Genomic DNA, 19,264 nt, shown 5'->3' with positions numbered 1-19,264 from the left:
CATCCTGTCTCTAGCCCTGGCACTGGGATTACAGGTGCATGCTATCACTCCTGGCATTTATGTAGGTGCTGCAAATCTGAACTCAGGTACCCACGATTGCTCAGTGAGCACCTTACCAACTGAGACATCTCCACGCCTCCCTGCTTGCTTGTCTTATGAAGCAGTAATGCCACTCTGGGCTCCCACACATCCTTACCTAACCCTAGTTACCTCTCAAAGACTTTCCTTCAAATGCCACTAAGGTACTATTTGGGGAGGGAGTTGTGTCCAACCTGGGAAATTCTGGCAATGGACATTCAGACAATGACATGCTACATTGTGGAAAAACCTTTAAAGAAGCCAGACCCACAAGTCACATACTGATGACTTCATTTACATTCCTGCCCAGAACAGGCCGTCTACAGACAGCCTGAGGATAAGGAGGGTGACTGCCAGGTTTTATGTGTTTGTGTGTGTGGTTTCTTTAGGGTAAGGAAGATATTCTGTAACTAGTCACAGTAACTGTTACACAATCTAGGAATATGCTGGATCCTGCTGAATTGCAAGCTCTAACTGGAAGAATTTTACAGGATGTAAATCTTTTTTTGTTATTGTTTTTGATTTTTCAAGACAAGGTTTCTCTGTGTAGCCCTGACTGTCCTGGAACTCCCTTTGTAGACCAGGCTGGCTTCAAACTCACAGAGATCTGCCTGAATGCCTCCTGGGCATGGTACATCTTAATTTCTTTCTTCAGGGGATTGGCTGCAGGGTTTGCAGTCCTAGCCTTTTAGATTGGCACCCACTGAGTGGCCTAGGGGAGGTATTGCAGAGGATGGACTCCTGGGTGGGGGGTTGGTAGTTATAGGATGTGGTAACCACCTTGTTTTCTAAGTCCATGAGCTTGCTTAAGATGGCATCCGTCTGCTAAACAGCCTTAACCCTCTGTGCCTCAACCACTGAGACCTATATAAGTGCTGGCTTCTGGAGACATACCCCTCAATCCCCTTGAATTCTGTTTTCTCTCGACAGCAGCATGACCCAGGCAAGGTCATCCCAGGACCTTGTTCCTTCAATATGGGGTAGGCCTCTTCTAATCTACTGTATCTCAGGCCTGTGGAACTTCTAGGCCAAGAGTATGGGGCACTCATAGGCAACTGGGCCTGAGCCCACAGAGCAAACACCAGGGTGCCTAGGCTGGCTACTAAACCCAGCTTCAGTAATCCGCTTGTCTTGAGTTGCAGGCTTGCATGGCAAGCACGCTTACCCATTAGCTGTCTGTCTGCACAGTCCCATAAAATGCACTTTAAAGTATCTTTTAATCTATTGAAGTTAAAAAATATGATCTCCCCCAGTTTCTACACCCACCTGCCAGGCAGGCCGTTCCATTTACTGACATTCTCCCTTCGTGGTCTCTCACTGCCTGGAGTCTTTCACTGAGTGGTTCCTTGGCTTCTTTCCAGTCCCATGGCAGCTGCTATGTTGACTATCTGCAGTTAGTGTATGAACAGCATTTGATTGGGAGTTTGTTAGGAAATTAATCTTTCTTTTGAAAACCCTTTGCCTAGCCAGGCTCAGTGATGCGCAACTGTGGTATCAGTTACTTTGGAAGCTGAGACAGGAGAATCACTTATTTGAGCCTAGGAGTTTAAGTTCATCCTGGGCAATCCAGCAAGCTCCTATCCCTAAAAAACCAAAACATACAAGGATGAAAAGAACCAACTTTTCTAACTGGTCTGTGGCAGCTTGCAGAGAACGTGTCACAGCCAGGGTGGGGTCATCACTTGTGTTGCTACTGCAGGGTCCTTGCTTGCCCAGTAGCTCTCTGGCATAGGAGGATATCCTAATAGAAGAGGGCTGTTCATGGTCATGTGACCAGTCCTCTCTGCAGGGCTGGGATCTTCTCCAGAGATCTCCCTTCACAATGGAGTCTGTTTCCATGTCATAGAGTGGATTTGAGGTTACAAAGGGGTCCTTTGTCCACTGGCAAGGTGGAGGCCAGTGCACTTGGAACTGGACCTTCTGCAGTTTTCTCCTGACCTCTGAGCTCTGCTGAGTACTGCTGTCCTTGAGTAATTAGCGGCTGTGTGAAGGCTTTCACACATTGTCATGGTCTTCTGAGCTGGAAAAGGAGCATTGTCTGGAGAGACAGGGGGTACAGGGGATTATTATTTTTGGGGTGTTGAAACTAGACCGAAAATCTTAATTTACCAGATTGCCAAGAAACCTGAGAGGCGTAGCCTGGCCTTCAGGGAGGCCCGTATGCAGTTATGCACATACCATTTCTTATAAAACATCCGTTGGGCAGCACTTACTATAGAAGTTTTTCAGACAAAGTGGGGTTCTGGCCCTCAAAATTTATGGTGACTCTCTCAGGTGTAGATAAGGTTTCACAACTCTCACTGGCCGGAATTCTTCATTCTCAAATCTTGCTAATGTGGCATCTTTTGGGTGGCTGTCCCTGTCTGGTCCACCTTCAGCTGGTGTGTTGGGCAGGGGCTGGGCTGGGGCTGTTCCTTTACTCTCAAGTGAAGTTGTGTGAACTTCTGGTTAGGTTTCTGTTGTGCTCAGCTGAGGAGGACCCCCCCACCCCACACACACACCTCTTGTGGAGTGGAGGGGAGCCTTTCCCCCAATGTTGTGGACCACAGGGCCAGAAGCAAACACACATAGCTTCTCTTCTGTGTCTTACCCTTCTGGAATTCAATCAACAGTGGGCTCATCTGAGGTCCACTTGTGTTGGATAGCTCAGTAACCCAGAGTCCAGCTGAGACTATAGCTGGAGGGCCCCACTGAGCACAGCAGAACCAAGGTCTAGCAGCCATTGCTGGTCAACTTTGAGCCTGAAGAGGGAGAGCTGTGTCCCCACCCAAGGGTCACTTGTCCCCAGGTCAAGTCCAGAGTTCAAAGCTCTGAAAGGCCAGAGATTGCAGATGCTGAGTGGACCAGAAACAGAGATGGGGGAACAGGGGACAGGACCGACCTGGGAGCCAGCAGGCAGCATTCAGACCTTGTAGATGGGAAGTCTGTGAGGTGACAGCCTAGGTTGCTGTGAGAGGGTAAAGAGGCCTCAAGTTCCTGCATGCACCCCGAGGCCCTGCTGCGGGTATGGGGCATGTGGACATGAGGCAGCGCATGGACATGAGGCAGCACGTGGACATGAAGCAGCATGTGGACATGAGGCAGCATGTGGACATGAGGCAGACCCACCTAGCTACTTCCTCGCTTGTCTTTCTGGAATATCTGCTTGATTGACAAGTTACAGCCCTTCTTCTTTCCTCTGACTCCAAGGGAAGGAATTCACACCAACTCCTCACCAACTCCCTGGCCTTCAAAGGCGGTGGCCTCCACTCACTAGCTATAAGACTCCTAGCTGCCCTCCACTCTCTTCCCACTTCTGCTGAGGGCCAGTTTCCCCCTTCCCTGCCTTCGCAGATCCTAGGAGTTTTGAGACTACTTTTCTGTTACCTGGACGCTCTGTCCCAATTGTTACCCTGCCTCATGCTTTCCTGGAGAATCCCCTGGGCCTCTCTATCCAGGGTTGTGCTGTTGCAGTGGGCAGGTGGATAGGATAGCTTGGCCCTTCCTGAGCCAGTTAGTGTACACACAGGACAGGTGTTTCTGCTGTCTCTGTGGCTCCCACCTTCACTCTTGAGAGGATGCTGATTCTACTGTGCATTTCATCCTTCATGTAGTCCCAGCCCCAGCCATCCCTGGTCCAGGTCAATGCTGCCTTGTGGGGGTGGGGCCCTTTCCTGAGGGAAGGATATATAGTATTTGGCTCCTTATCCTGGTCAGCTGTTTTGGCTGTCATTCTTATGCACACTAATGAGGACACTAGGGACTGTACATGCAATCTACTGGACATTGCTAATGCCTGTCACAGCACTGCAGGGTCACTTAGCAGGGGATGAACCATGGAGGAAGTGTTTGGGATTGGAGTTTGGAGCCCATCTGGTCCCTTCAGGGTCGAGGCTGCAGATTCTTCCCTTAGTCTGTTGTTCCTTTAATCACATTATTGAAATGGTTTATTTCTATTTTACCACAGTAACGGTGTTTGCTAATGTGAACAAAAACAAACGTGTCAGCTTGTCCTTCAGAGAGTGCTGTGAAAGGATTTGAGAGGTTGTGCTGCGATCTAGGGACAGACAGGGCTCCCCGTGGCCCCATACCTCTGAGGATAGGCCAGCTGCGAATCTAGGTCAGGCTGGAGGCATGGGTGGGATGCTGACATCTCTAGGTACTTGTTGGGGAATATTATTTTAAGGTGTGCTACTTTTGTTTATGTTGCATTTGTTTAACTCTGTGAAGCTGTGTTACTGTGCCTGTCTAAAACACCTGATGGTCTAATAAAGCACTGAACGGCCAATAGTGAGGCAGGAGAGAGAAACAGGCAGGGCTGGCAGGCAGAGAGAATATACAGGAGAAAGTAAAGGGAAGCAGCCAGAGGAGGAGGAACAAACCAAGCTAAGGCTGGGCATTTATAATTAAGAATAAGCCTCTGTGTATGATTTATTTGGGAGCTGGGTGATGAGCCCCCCAAAAGACCAAAGACCAAAGAGTCAAAAAATCAAACCCAAACATCAACAGGTACTTGTGCAGATGGATGAGTGGGACCAAGGTACCCTAGGAGGGCCTAGGTCAGTGTTTGGAGGCAATGAGCAGTCCCATCCATGGAGACCTGTTGCTGACATCTGCATGTGGCCTACGCAGTTGCTGGGGTGGGTAGTTGCTATGGTGAGCAGCTGCATTAAGGTACCTACAGAGGCCTTTCTTGGTTTCCTGTGATGCTTTTGGATTTGGGGGGAGTGGAGCGCAAAGCCTAGGGCTGGAGACCTAGTCCAGGAGGGCCCTAGTCAGGGCCCAGGATGGCATTGTGGTTGACTGTCCCATCATTGAACTTCCTAGTCTCTTCTTGAAGTCTGTGTATGGCCACTGCCTGGGGATGTGCTGAGACTGAAAGGTAACATTCTAGGGTTTCACATCCTGAACGCTGGACCACTGAGTGGCACTTAGCTGGTTATGTGGCAGGGGCCACTCTTGGAAATTGGCATTCAGATCCCGGCTGACATTCTGAGGACAACTGCTTGGGGGAAGAACCTCCTAGGCTTTGTTCTAACCACTCATGGACTAACCTGGGGCAGGAACTGTCCTCTCTGATCCACCGGGCTGCCTGCCCTACCATCTGTGCAGGTCACATGTCCAGCTACCTGCCTGCCTGTTCTTCTCCTACCTGGAGCCTGACCAAGACCGTGAGGTTGTTGACTAGAGCGAGAAGGCATCATTTAATGCCCTCTGACTGCAGTGTTCATGTCATATTTAGGAAGCAAGAGTGCGAACAGGTGCCCTGGTGCTGGCCTACCCTCTTGTTCCACCAGAGAGGCCTGAAGGGCCTCACTATGGCCCTGGGCAGAATTTGAGCCTCTTAGTCTCTATAATGCAATCCAGGCCATTTGTTACTTTCATGAGCTCCAATCTCCCTGCCTGGACTGCTGCACTGAGGTTGGTTCTATGCAGGACTAGAAGTGATTCCTCTAGAGTGGCTCATGGTGAGCAAGGTCTCCACTGATGGTTCAGGTGCCGTGATCTCTAATTCTGTCCCAGCCCAGCCAGAAGTCCTCTGAACTATAGGGAACCACTTCAGAGTACTCGTGGCTGATCAAAGGGCCCTGTGGGCAGGGCCCAAGCTCACACTATGAGCATAGCCACACCGACAGCCACACTCATCAGAGACCAGGCATTTGAGTGAATAAATAAGACAATTAACTTCTTGGAGTTAGTGCTGCATTGGTCCATTCTGTATTGTGACTTAAACTTGTAATTGCTCAGTATATCTATGTGTCTTCTGCCTTTCTCTTTGTGGGTGTGACATGTGTGTATGTATGATTGCAGGCACATTCACATCACAGGGAGATCAGAGGACAACCTCAGGTAGCAGTTCTTGCTGTCCACCTTGTTTACGTCAGACTCTCCTCGTCTTTGTTTGCCACTGCACACACCGGCCTGGCTGCCCTGTGAGTTTCAGAGGTTGTTCCTGTCTCCACCTCCGTCTTTGCACAGGAGCGCTGGGATTACAAACGTGTGCCATCATGCCTGGCTTTTCAGTGTAGGTTCTTGGGACCTGAACTCAGGTCCTTATGTTTGCATGGAACTTTGTCTAGAGTCATCTGCCCAGCCTTCAAAGAATTGTTTTAAAATAAAATTTCTTTATGATTAATTTATGAGTAAATGTTAATTTGTATACCTGTTTTTTTTTTCTTTTTCTTTTTCTTTTTTTTGCTAGAGCTGAGGATCGAACCCAGGGTCTTGTGCTTGCTAGGCAAGTGCTCTACCACTGAGCTAAACCCCCAACCCCGTATACCTGATTTTTGTTTTTGTTTTTTGAGACAGAGTTTCTCTGTGTGGCTTTAGAGCCTGTCCTGGAACTCACTCTATAGCCCAGGCTGGCTTCAAACTCACAGAGATCTGCCTGCCTCTGCCTCCTGAGTGCTGGGATTAAAGGCATGCACCACTACTGCCTGGCTTGTATACCTGTTTTATGCACTTATGTACCCAGGGTGATCTGAAGATTTGTTGGGAAAGGGGTTCCAGTGAAAAAAACCTGAGACCTGTTCTAGCCTTTCTGCCCTCTTTCAGCAGTGCGGGTTTCCTCCACAATGGAGTAGCTGAGACAGTATTGACCAGTAGTGTTCTAAAGGCATGCCTTTGTAGTGTGAATTCTTACTTGTTAGAGCACAAACAAAATAACACCACACTCCTACAGTTAATGTATGATCTTTACGATGTCCCAGTGTTATTTCACACTTCTGCTTACAGCGGTCCCTTTGTTACACAGTGTTCTTTGGGGACATCGAAACACTTAAAGTCAGCCTGGCGGTGGCCATTTGTTCCATGGCCTTCTCTGCCATCTCCCAGCCTCAGGCCTGCAGGCCAGCCTGCATGGGGTCAGTGTCCCTCAGGCTGGTGGAGCACTGAGTGGGGACTTGGTGAGGTGGCTGTTTGGGCCCTACTCTGCATACTTACAATGAGAGACTTAGTAACCAAAATTTTCTCTTGGATCCTGTTAATCAGGACAAATTGAATCTCATTGGTTTTGTTAATTCATTTCCTGGGACCCCCTGCCTAGAGCTTTCCGCTTGCACAGCACCTGGGCCCTTGGATAGACGTGACTGACACAATCATTAAAAACCTATTCTGCTCCCACACTTTGTCCTGTGAGGAGACACAGAAGAACTTCGGTTCTTTGATCTGAAATAGCTGTCCTGAGGGGGCTGATGCTCCCTCTCACTCTGTTGGCAGCTGGAATTTTAAAACAGCACAGGCATTTTATGTTTTTGTAGAATTTTCTAAACTCTCTTGATTTCTTCTGCTCAAGGTGTATGTGTGTGCCTCAAGGTGTGCACATGTACATTTTGTGTGTGTGTGTGTGTGTGTGTGTGTGTGTGTATACATCCATTCAAGTGTGCACATGTACATTGTGTGCGTATTTGTGTGTGTTTGTGTGTGTGTGTATACGTGTGTGTATGTCCATTCATGGGTGCATGTACATGTGTTCACAGATTCCCTCCTACGACTTACTGGTCTAGACATTGTACATCTGGTTTTCAGGGCTTTGATTTGTAGAAATCAAAGCCAGGTGAGAGCAAACGAGGTTTTGCGTGCCCCAGCATCCAGTCTGCAGCAGCTGAATGGCCTCTGGCCCCTCACTGAGGCACAATGAGATGTGAGAATGCTTGTGGTTATGCTTACACTTAGAGCCAGCCTAGTCCTGTGGGGTTTGAGGTTGGACATTTTGTTTGGGGTCCCCTACCTGTCTGGAGCTGTGGGTCTTCAGCCATAGACACCCTCGCTATTTCCCTCCACATCAGAGAGGACTGCCAGTGGCGTCTAAGTTCTCTGTCTGTCTGTCTGTCTGTCTCTTTCTCTGTGTCTCTCTCTGTCTCTCTGTGTCTGTCTGTGTCTGACTCTGTCTCTGTCTGTGTGTGTGTGTGTATACAGGATTCCATTTTTCCCCAGAGGCACCGGATTCCTGCTAAGCTCGGCAGGAAGGGTTCTTGGTAGGTTGATCCTGATTGCTCAGCCAGGCTCTAAAACAACTTAGCCATGCCATATATCATTGGCCCCTTCCACCTTGTCAGTGAGTCCCTCTTCCTGGCATTTGTCCTCCAAGAAAGCAGACAGACCAGCCCAAACATGGACCCTTGCTGTGGTGGAGCAAGGTGAGGGTTGTATGGGAACCACACATTCGGAGGCGTCTCTACAGTGACCGCAGCAAACTGTACTGAGGCTGTCGTTCGGAAGTGGACTCAGTGTAGGGTATCTACCTGCTGGTGTAGATGCACGAGCCTCAGAACCATGGCCTTTTGCCAGTAAGAGACATCGAGGAATCCTGGATGCTGGTGATTGGATGTTTGTCATGAGTGTGCCGTGGCAGGAATAGAAGTGAACTCAGCTGTATCTTCTACAGTATTATAACTCATTCACCAACAATAAACTCACAAGGTATGACAGTTTTGTTGGCTGCAGTTTGCTGACTAGTCCTGCTTTCTTTAGTAGCTGGCTCAGGCAAACCCAGGTTCTTTCGTATGCCTATAAATATGTTCATATGTGCATGGAGGTCAGAGGTTGATGCCAGATGTCTTCCTTGCTTGTTCTCCACTGTGCTTTTTTGAGACAGAGTCTCTCATTGAACCTTGAGCTTATAAATTTGACTAGACTGTTTGGCCAGTGAGCCCCTGGGAACTCCCTGTATCTGCCCCCAAGTCTTTAGATTACAGGTGCGGGCATGTGTGTGTGTTTGTGCATGTGTTGCAGAAGTGTAAGTAGGGGTCAGATAACTAGCCCTGTAGAGTCTGCTGGAGATGCTGATGCTGTTAATCAGGCCTGCTTCTGAGTCACAGGGATAGCTGACTTCTGCTAGTTGGTCCCCTGGTGAGCAATTTAATGCTGGGTAGATGGGAAGGTGGGAGGATTCATGAAGGGATGTGGACTGGGTAAGGTCCAGGCGTGGGATAGGCCATGAGCCTGGCTGAGGAGTCACCACAGTGATAAACGGCTCAGCGAGGAGGTCTGGTGCCAGGCAGAGTGCCACAGCAGTTTCTACCCTTGAGGCTGCAGACCACAGACAGGCCTGAGAGGATCGGTGCACCTGGGTGTGGAAGCCTGTGAGCACAGTTGTCCCTGATTCTACTGTGGATACTTACTTGCCCTGGGGTAGGCAATGCATAGCTACTCCCCCAAACATTCACTGATTGATGGAGCAGGTGACATCCTCCTCTGTCTTACACTAGAACTCTATCTGGTCTCAGGAAGTATCCACAGTAAGTGGGCTGAGCAGGGACAAATGATCTGGAAGAGTCTCTCCAAAAGATGTTGAAGTGGTTCTGGCGGAGGCCTTCATGTTTCTTTTGTGGTCTGTCGCCCTATGCTGGGCCCTCAGTCTTATCCTGGCTACTGAGTGGCGTCTTCCTTTGTTACAACACAGACATAGACCTGCTTGACGGATGAGGTTCTAGACTGACTACCCTTCTTCCCAGCCTCTGCCCTAAAGCCACATGAAGGATCCAAGACAGAGAACGTGTCCTACTCTAGTCACAGTGGAGAATAAGGGGCAGAGGGCGGGCCTTGACTCCAGCAGGGATATGCTTTAGAATGCCAGCAGGTGTGGGCCTTCTGCTTTAGGTCCTCCCCAGACGGAACAGTTAACTCACACATTTGTGCATACATATATGCATACACATATCGATAGAAATGCATATATACAAACACACACATACATACATATGCACAACGCGTGCACACACAGGTCACGTGCACACTTACCCATGTATACATGGGTATTTGTTGGCTTTTGCAGAGCACAGAGAAGAGGGACTAGGTGGGCCAAGGAAACCACATGTAACCCTCTTGCTTCTGAGGCTGGGTTCATTCCTCGGTCATGGGTTGTTTGCAGCCTGGGAGCCTATAACAGATGGGGGCTTTCCCGACAACCCTAGGCCATTGTCAACTTCTCTGTACCTTGTTTGTACTAAGCTTGAGGTCAGCTCATGTGTAGTGAGGATTTTAGTGCTGGGATGGGTCTCATCTGAGCTACTCTTGGGGCTGAGCCAGATACAGCTCCCTTGTCCAGTATACATTTTGCTTCTTGGAAGTGCCGTTATCCAGTCTCTCAAATTCAGCACCTGGCCTGGTTGCTGAGATGAATAGTGCAGGTTGCAAGCAGCAACAGGGGCCAAAGGGACACAGGGACACAGGGAGGCTGTTCGCCAAGCGCGTACAATTGCACAAAGGGCTTTCGAAAGTTTGGTTCTGAGAGGCGCTTGGCCTCAGTGAGGTATCCACTCTGTGACTGCAGCTACTGTGTTCTGCCTTCCCCACTCCCGTACTCATCCTGCTGGGGAGCTTGTGGGTTTGAGGTCAGAGGGGAACTATGGTTCTGCTGACCCGGGTGAGCACCCTGAGCTGGGTGACAGGTAAAGTGGGCCTTACCATTGGTGAGTGTCCAGTACAATCTGTTGGGTGGCTAGTAGCTTATCCCTGCTCCGAGAAGAAGCCAGGTCCCTTCCAGGAGAAGGGGGTAACAGAAGGAAGCTGCTTCTGTCAGTTGGGAAATAGGTATGCCCAGGGCTGTGCCTTCTTCCTGGGGGAATGACAGGAGGCCCTGGCACCTAGGACGGGGAGCTAGTGACACTCCAAGGCAGACCGGGGTCCTGGGGGCTGTGTCAGAGAATGTGACTTGACTTGCAGAGTCATGGCCACGTAGTGGAGAAGACAGGGCCAGGGCCTGGAGTTAGTTGGATCTATGCTGTGCGAAGAGAGGAATAAACGTGTCTCACATCTCCCACCATGTCTTTTTCTCTGTGTAGCCCTCGATGTCCTAGAACTCATCTGTAGATCAGGCTGGCCTTGAACTCAGAGATCCACCTGCCTCTGCCTCCTGAGTCCTGGGATTAAACGCATGTGCCACCATGCCCAGCCCACCCTGTCTTTTTAAAAATTATTTTAAACTTATTTGTACATGCATGTGGAGGTCAGAGGACAACTTGTGGGATCTGGGTCTGTACTTCTATGCTGTTCATCCGTGGAATCAAACCTTGGTTGTTGGCTTTATGTGCTGAGCCATCTCAGTTGTGTGTGTGCATGTGTGCTTTGTGAATGTGGGTGGGTGTGCCATGATACACATGTAGGTCAGAGGACAACCTTGGACATTAGTCCTCGTGCCTGATCCTTTTTAAGACATGGTCTCTTTGTTGTTATTCTGTGTGCTGGCTAGCTGGCCTATGAGCTTGCTCAGTCATCAGCTTCTAGAGTCTGTCTTATCTCCACCTCTTATCTTGTTGTAGGAGTGCTGGGGTTATGGACATGTGCTGCCGTGTCTGGTCTTAGGTGGGCTCTGAAGATCTGTTTTTTGTTTTGTTTTTTTTGAGACAGGGTTTTTCTGTGTAGCTTTGCACCTTTCCTGGAGCTCACTCTGTAGACCAGGCTGGCCTCAAACTCACAGAGATCCTCTTGCCTCTGCCTCCCGAGTGCTGGGATTAAAGGCGTGCGCCACCACCGCCCAATGGCTCTGAAGATCTGAACTCAGGTCATTATGCTTGCACGGCAGACCTTTACCTACTGAGACATCTCCCAGACCCCAACTAGTAAGTCTTGATCTCGTCTTATCACAGTCTCCGCTGTGTCATAGCCCTTGTGGGTGTGGCAGCAGTTTGAGAAGTCAGTCCGGGTGTGGAGGGGAAGCTAGCCAGCACTGGATGTGGGGTGGCACCAGGGGCCTTTCTCTCTCCACCTATAGTATGTCATCACCCATGGAAAGGAGAGGGTGCTGCATCTGCATCTAGACCAGGTCAAGCAGCATCTGGGAGTTTCCTTTCAGCCTTCTGCAGAATGTCTTGGGAAGGTTTGATACTCATCTTGACTGGCACTGTAGCTGGCTGTGAGGCACTATGCAGATTCTGAGTGGTGTCTTTAGGAGTTCAAGCCCCATGAGGGGCCGCTTGGCCACAGCTGGGGTTCCTCTTCCCTCCCCAGTGTCTTTGGCTGGTTGGGAGGTTCAGGGCAGGTGCATGTTTGTGATGATGGTCCTCTAGTTCAAGAAAAGCCTCCCTGAGGCCTGGCCATGTCAAATGAAAGGGAAGGGATGGGGGGACACCAAGGAAAAGGAGAGGAAACTACAAACAATGGCCAGAAGTTACCTTACGTTTAACACACTGTGGTATAAACATAGCCACATGTGTGAGTGGGAGAGAGCGGGCCAGGTGTCACTTTTGCGCTGTGCGTGCATGTGTGTCCACAAGTGAGCAGCATTACAGCAAATTTGGGTTGGTCCCTTTGGGTACATTTCACTCTCTTGGGTTTTTTTTTTTTTTTTTCCTTCTGGTACTAGAAGTTGAACCAGAGCTTTGAGCATGCAAAGCACATGCTTTGCCTCAGAGCCATAGATCCTCAGCCCACTCGCATGTCATGAGCATCCTTTACCAAAACATTCTTCATCTCTCTGAATTCTGGACTGTGGGGTCTAAGGGAAGGAGTCCTTCATACCTCGGAGCCTAGGCCATCATTGTGCACAGGCCCAGAGTGGTGGGTTTGCTGTGTATGTGTAGAAAAAGAAGCCAGCCAGTGGGGCTGCAGCAGAGAGACAGTGGGGAGGCATCAGGCCTGATGGAAGAGACAGGGAGCCTGGGTTCTACTTAGAGATCAGCTGGTGCAAGACCAGAACTCCCGTGAGTTCAGTGGAAGGGAGGCCTCAGTTGAGGAAACTGCTGTTCCCTGGTGTTACAGAAATGGGGCTGAGAGGGCAGAGAACGGAAGCCCGTCTACAAGCTCTGCCAGTCAGTCTCACGTCAGTGCAGGGAAATTATTGTCTTATTCTGGGCCACTTCCTTCAGTGGCTGTCTTCTTCATTTCTGTTTGGACTTGTGATTTAAACACTTTTTTTTTTTTTCCCTCGAGACAGGGTTTCTCTGTGTAGCTTTGTGCCTTTTCTGGAACTCACTTGGTAGCCCAGGCTGGCCTCGAACTCACAAAGATCCGCCTGCCTCTGCCTCCCGAGTGCTGGGGCTAAAGGTGTGCGCCACCACCACCCGGCTAAACACTTTCCTTATACAAAGTCTCATTACATAATTCAGGCTCATGTCAAATACACAATCCTCCTGCCTCAGCCTCCCTAGTGCTGGGATAGCAGGTGTATGCAACAGGCCTGACATATAATTTTTTTCTTCTAAGATGTTTTCTGTCATCCCAGGGCTCCGGGCCTATCTTTTCCTCTTATCTGGGATTCTAATGAGACTCTTTCGTGTAGGGTGTAGGGTGAGCTAAGTGGGCCCCAGTGGCCTGGCTTTTGCTCTGGCTGTAGTCCTAAAGGTTCTTATATAGAAATTTGATGAGCTGGCTACTGCTTGGGGTTGGAAGAGTTCAGATTAGGGACTCAGCCCTGGGGGTCATCCCAATGGCATCCTGCCCTGTAGGAACAAGGTTACCAGTTACTGTGTCTCCTCTAGCAGTTACCACTTCCTCATGCTTCTGGCACCTCTCTCTCCTGCAGAGGTCAGACCCACAGCTGCTGGCCCAGTTCTACTATGCTGATGAGGAGCTGAACCAGGTGGCTGCAGAACTGGACAGCCTGGATGGGCGGAAGGAGCCCCAGCGGTGCACACTGCTTGTCAGCCAGTTCCGCTCCTGCCAGGTGAGCAGGCAGGTGGGGGCATTGGGGTATGTGTCTTTATCCTGGGGGGGGTCTTGGGGCGAGATTCTTGCGTGGGCAAGTGTAACCAAGGATGGATGCTGTGACCTGTCCTTGATAAGCGTATATCTTTGCCACCTGATCACACTCTGTAGGGATGTGGTCAGGGCCCTGGAGATAGTGAAGGAACCAGACCCAAGAGGATTGTACTCCTGGGCAGGATGATGTGGAGCTAGGTTGCAAGTGCTAACTATACCGGACACTTTGGAAGAGCAGACGCCGAGGGCCAGAGTGAGGTAGGGAGCAGCTGGCTTGGGAAGGGAGGTAGTCACTCTGGCTGCTCTGGGTAGTGTGTGCAGAGCTAGTGGGGGACGTGACTGTTCTCGGCTGCTGACTCATGGTGCTGTGAGCTTTTGCTGCATAATTCAGAGACAGCCCTGGAAGCTGCTACTAAAAATACCTTGCCAGCAGCATTTTCTTCCAGTGCAGCAAATGTTCACGAGGCGTTTCCAGCAGGGGCAAAGTTTTGTCAAGTGACAAGCACAGTCTTTCGAAAAGTTCAGGAACCTTCTTTGTGTGTTTTGCCTACAAGTTCTTGCTGGGTCCTCTGTTCTGGGAGGTGGGGCTGGTGCATGCTCACTGGACAGAGAGCCCACCCTTTACTGTCACTGTGGTCCTCAGGGCCTCCACAGAGTAGCCAAGGTGATCACACTCCAGGCTGCCTCCAGGCGGTCATTCCCTCCTCATGTTTTTGTCTATGGCTTGTTCCCATGGGGCTCCAGTGTAAGGGCCCTGTCTGCGTCATGATCTGCTCCTTCTTTGGACTCTGTGGCTCTGAGCTGTTCAACAGAGCCTCCACCCACCATGTGTCTGTTTGGATGTTCCAATGGATGCCCTAGGCTCCTTCAGGGCCAGCCTCCCTGCTTGCAGGAGCTCCTGCTAGAAACAGCTCCTGAGAGCAACAGTTACTAGGGAGCCACCTGCAAAGGTGAGAAGCTGATCAGAGGGGCTGAAGGCTCCTCCTCCTTGCTCAGGTCTCTTGGGAAGGGGGACAGGTGTGGTCACTTTGGGAGATGGCTGTGGCCACCTTAATGTCTTGCTCTGAGCTAGGTGTGTATTGATGTCAGTGACAAAGTATTATTTTAGGTAGGTTGGGGAAAGGGATGTCAAGCTGGTGGTCCTTTCTTAGGTCAGGGGTCAGGGCTCATCACAGTGAGTCTTATACTGTGAGAAGGGTCTGTGGAAAACACTAAGGTCCAGGCTGTGTCTTAAGGACACACGTTCTTCCTTGTCTTGGGGTCTGGGAGGGAAGCATGGGGACAAGAGGTTGTGCACATCTCTCAGTACTGTCCTTTGTTACTTGGCTCCCAGGACCCTGTTTCTGTCTCACCTCATACCCACTGCCATTTCTCCTCCCTCCCTAGCCTCTTAGGCCCAAGATTCAGCTCTCTCCTCTTCTTGGCCCCCCTATGGCCATGCTCTCTGTGTTGACTCAGTTTCTCCCCTGCCCCAATCCAGACATGTACCACAGTGCTTCCCAGCCCCACTAGGACCACTGCAGCTGGGGACTCCAGTTCCCATCCTCGGCACCTCACACAAGTTCTGCCCATGAACTCAGAATTCCATATTTCTTCATGGTGTTCCAACTGGCACTGTTTTATCGAGTTTAGCCTGCGTGCTGGGTGTGCTGCTGTGTAGGAAGACAATGGACTTCTATAAGCCGATCTTGTGATCTGAGGCCTTCCCGAGGGCATGCAGGTCACACTGCACTGTTCTTCCTGCTCTCTGCCCTCCATTCTTACAAGTTCCCTCACTACTCCTGACAGTAGAAACAGGATTCTGCCCTACCAGATGGGTGTGCTCAGCTCAGTGGTCCTAATGCTTCCTGAAGACGGTGTCAGAATTCAGGCGAGTGCTGCCTTTACCTGTGATGTTGATGATAAAGGAGGCAGTGGGCTGGCTCAGTGGTTAAGAGCACAGACTGCTCTTCCAGAGGACCTAGGTTCAATTCCCAGCACTCACATGGCATCTCACAACTGTCTGTAACTCCACTTCCAGGGGATCTGACACCCTTATACACACAGACATACATACAGGAAAAACACCAATACACATGAAATAAAAATTAAAAACAAACAAAAAACATTGGCATGATAAAAGAGGCAGGTGTAACGTGTGAAGAGTGCTCAGGGTAATATCTGGACATGGCCTTAGCAGGGCACTTCTGTCTCTGTGGAGTTGGAAAATGCTACCATGCTACCATCCTAGACTGCCAATGAGCTTGCCAGCCCAGAAGCCCTCTGAACCCTATCTGTCCTCTGGTTTCATGGAGGTTTCATGCACAGGTGTGGTTGATGCCTTCTCCTCCCCTCAGAGTTTGAGGATAAAGTTGAAAATCTAGGCCTGTGCCCTGTAGTGGCTAGTCCCATCTTGAAGCTACTCAGAGCCTGGCTACCTGCCATCTCATTAACAGGCAAAGACTATTTATTGCCTCTGAGACTGCAAGGATTTTAGGAATTGTATATCAAGAAACTGAGAATACACACACACACACACACACACACACACACACACACACACACTCACCCACTCACTCACTCTCACACATCACAGTTTTGAGCTGGGGGGGAGTCTCTCTATGTTGCTTAACCTGGCCTTGAGCTCTTGGGATGAAGAGATATTTCTGCCTCAGCAAGTAGTTGGATTGCGCCTGGTTCCCAAATGCATTTCATGGATCATTTTCTAATTCACTTACTACTTTTGACATTGTCCTTTTAGAGTCTACTAGATACTATATAAATGTTTTCTACAAAAAAGTTTTGTGATTCTTTTTTTAAAATATTTATTTTTATTAGATTATGTGTATGCATGTGTAACTGTGTGTGGGTATGTGCAAAGGAGTGCAAAGGTGCCTGTGCAGCCCAGAAGAAGGTGTCAGATCCCCCTGGAGCTGGAGCTACAGGCAATTGGGAGCTGCCTCAGGAGGGTGCAGAGAATTGGACTCGGTTTCTCTGTAAGAGCAGATGTACTCTTAACGTCGAGCCATCTCTTCAGCCCCAGCCTTCTACTTCTCTCCTCATTAGCTGCCTTCATTTTGTGGTGTTGGATGCTGTGCCCTGCTCCCGAGACCCTCCTGGAGTTCCAGTCCAGTGCTCAGCGTACATGATGAACAGACTTGTTCTTACCGTGGGAGAGACAGTGGTCAGTCCTTTATCATCAAGCCTGTGAACTGTAGGATTTCTGCAGACCCCCTTTATCATGCCAAGGAAGTTGCCTTCTATTTATAGCTTATAGAAAAGAGCTGAGGGTTCTTATCAGGAAAGGATGTTGGAGTTTTGTCAAATACTTTCTTTGTGATTATTGGGATAGTCAAGTTTCCTATTATGTTAAATGATGTTGAATACTTTTACACAGTAAATACTGACTGTTTCCATTATTATTCTTGCCATTGCCGGGCATCAGCTGCAGGCAGGTGCTCTGAGGGCAGAGCTCTGTCTGTAACATCCACTAGTTCACCCGAGTACCTAGCCCATTGTGAGCGTTCAGTTTATCACTGAAACAGGAGTGCCGAGTGACTGACCTAGAACGCTGCCTTTTCCTCTTCTTCCTTCTGCTCCCCCTTACCTCTTTCTTTTCCTTTCCTTTCTTCCTCTTCATGTGGTTTTTGCGATGGAGTCTTGCTTAGTCAGGTTGGGCTTGAACTCATAATCCTCTTGTCTCCGCCCCATTAGAATAGTTGTGCACCACCATGCCTGTTGTTTTCTTCCTTACTCATCTGCCTGATCTGTTCATTCACTTTCTGATAATAATCAAGGCATCACACAGATGATGGGAAGCTGTGTCAAACTGCTCAAAGTTTGAATACTCTGCCCGTACATACACTCGGGTTTCTCACCATTTCTGTATTTAGAGGGAGGAGAGAAACTGTGGTTGGTATGTAAAATACATAAATAAAAATAATAAAAGAAGAAATTACTTCTCCATGTCAGCGTAAATTGTGTAGTCATGTTAGCATCTGTAGGCTGTGTAGCGATGTCTTCTCTCCTGTGTGCTGCGTCTCCTCCTCCTGAATGTGTCGTTAGAGCTTTGTCAGGTTTATTCACCATCTCAACTGAACTGTTTTTGGCTTTGTTGATTTTCTCTTTCATGGGACTCTTTACATTATAGTGCGTGCGTGCGTGCATGCGTGCATGTGTTGAGAGAAAATATACCTCTCCCTAATGACCTACTCCCCTGTGAGGCTTGATTTGCACAACTTCCCCAAATAGCTCTACGGGCTGGGAACCCAGTGGGGGATCTCTCACATTCAACCCTTCACACTTACCTACTCAGAAGGTGTGTCTTGTTTTTAAAGGTGTTAGGTGGATCAGAGCTGTGTTAGTCCGGGTCAACCTCTCTTCACCATGGTAAGACATGGGGTGCTCCCTGTTGCTCTGAGATGTGGGAGATCTCTGACACTGCCAGCGCTGTGAGGGCTCACTGCTCACAAGCTTGTGTTGTTAGGTCCTTGCTGAATCCCTGTGGGGTACCTCCCGGCTACAGTCCTCTCTTTATGTGTCTCTTTTCTCTGCTGCTCCACCCTTGAATTCCAGCTGCCTTGGTGCCACTGGCTGTCATCTCCCTGTGCTGTATAGGGCATGCCTTGTTTCTTCTGTCTCAGGGTCACTGCCCATCCTCATCCATCTCTGAGAGCCATCATTTCCTCTGCTCTTTGGTGTGGAGCAAATTTGGTTCTTGGAACTCCATCTTGGCTGGGCTCAGAATTCCCAGTCAAGGGCTGGGGAGATGGCTGAGTAGGTAAGAGAATTTGCTATACAAATATGAAGATCTGTGTTCAAATCCCCGATAGTCACATACACATGTTGGTACACCAGTGCTGTAGGCAGGGTATGGGGTGTGGATGGGGGAATAGAGGCTCTCCAGGACTTGCTAGGTGGTCAGTCAGCCTAGCTTTAGGTTCAGCAGGAGACCCTCTTTCAAGAGAATAACTCAGAGAATGATAGATCTGCATGTGTGGATAGGTAGGGACACACACACACACACACACACACACACACACACACACACACACACACACACACACACACACACACACACACACACACACACACACACACACACACACACACACACACACACACACACACACACACACACACACACACACACACACACACACACACACACACACACACACGGTGTTACACCTGGGAGGCAGAGATAGGAAGATTTCTGCAAGTTCCTGACTACAAAATGAAACATTGTGTCAAACAAAACAAAGAAGTAGCTGTCTATGGAAGGTCCCAAGTTAAAAAGTTTTACCAACTGTAACATATGCAGACTCCAAGCTGCCATGGAACCGAGGTCTCCATTTTGTTGCTGAGGGTCAGAAAAGCCAGGTGCCATGCCATAGGTTGCACGGCCATGGGGTGGAGTTGGAACTGCTTTTGTATTGATGGACAGTTACTGTGCTGTCTTTCTCTGGCCCCAGAGCAGGTAGGAGGGTTACTGCTTGGTGAAGGAGCAGGGTCTGAAAGAGCTGACCCAACAGCCTCTCCTTATCTGGTCCTAAGATTTTGTGCCCCTGATCCTGTGAGAAAGCTGAGG

The 19,264-nt window shown here is 49.4% G+C and overlaps 1 protein-coding gene across 3 annotated transcripts in view; it reads left to right on the top strand.

Moving 5' to 3' along the window:
* Zfyve28 (zinc finger FYVE-type containing 28) overlaps window positions 1-19,264 on the top strand; it is a 105,193-nt gene that overhangs the window by 39,529 nt on the left and 46,400 nt on the right. For all 3 annotated transcript variants that reach the window (XR_004946040.1, XM_036200455.1, XM_036200457.1), the window contains exon 2: window positions 13,520-13,660. Coding sequence is in view for 1 of the 3 variants with exons in the window: in XM_036200455.1 (XP_036056348.1) it covers window positions 13,520-13,660 (141 nt within the window). In the remaining 2 variants the exon portion in view is untranslated. The remainder of the gene's footprint in view (window positions 1-13,519; window positions 13,661-19,264) is intronic.

The sequence above is a fragment of the Onychomys torridus genome, chromosome 10 (genome assembly GCF_903995425.1).
Source record: "Onychomys torridus chromosome 10, mOncTor1.1, whole genome shotgun sequence".
NCBI classification, from domain to species: domain Eukaryota; kingdom Metazoa; phylum Chordata; class Mammalia; order Rodentia; family Cricetidae; genus Onychomys; species Onychomys torridus.
Note: the sequence above shows the minus strand (reverse complement) of the source record. Positions and strands in the feature narration are given on the sequence as shown.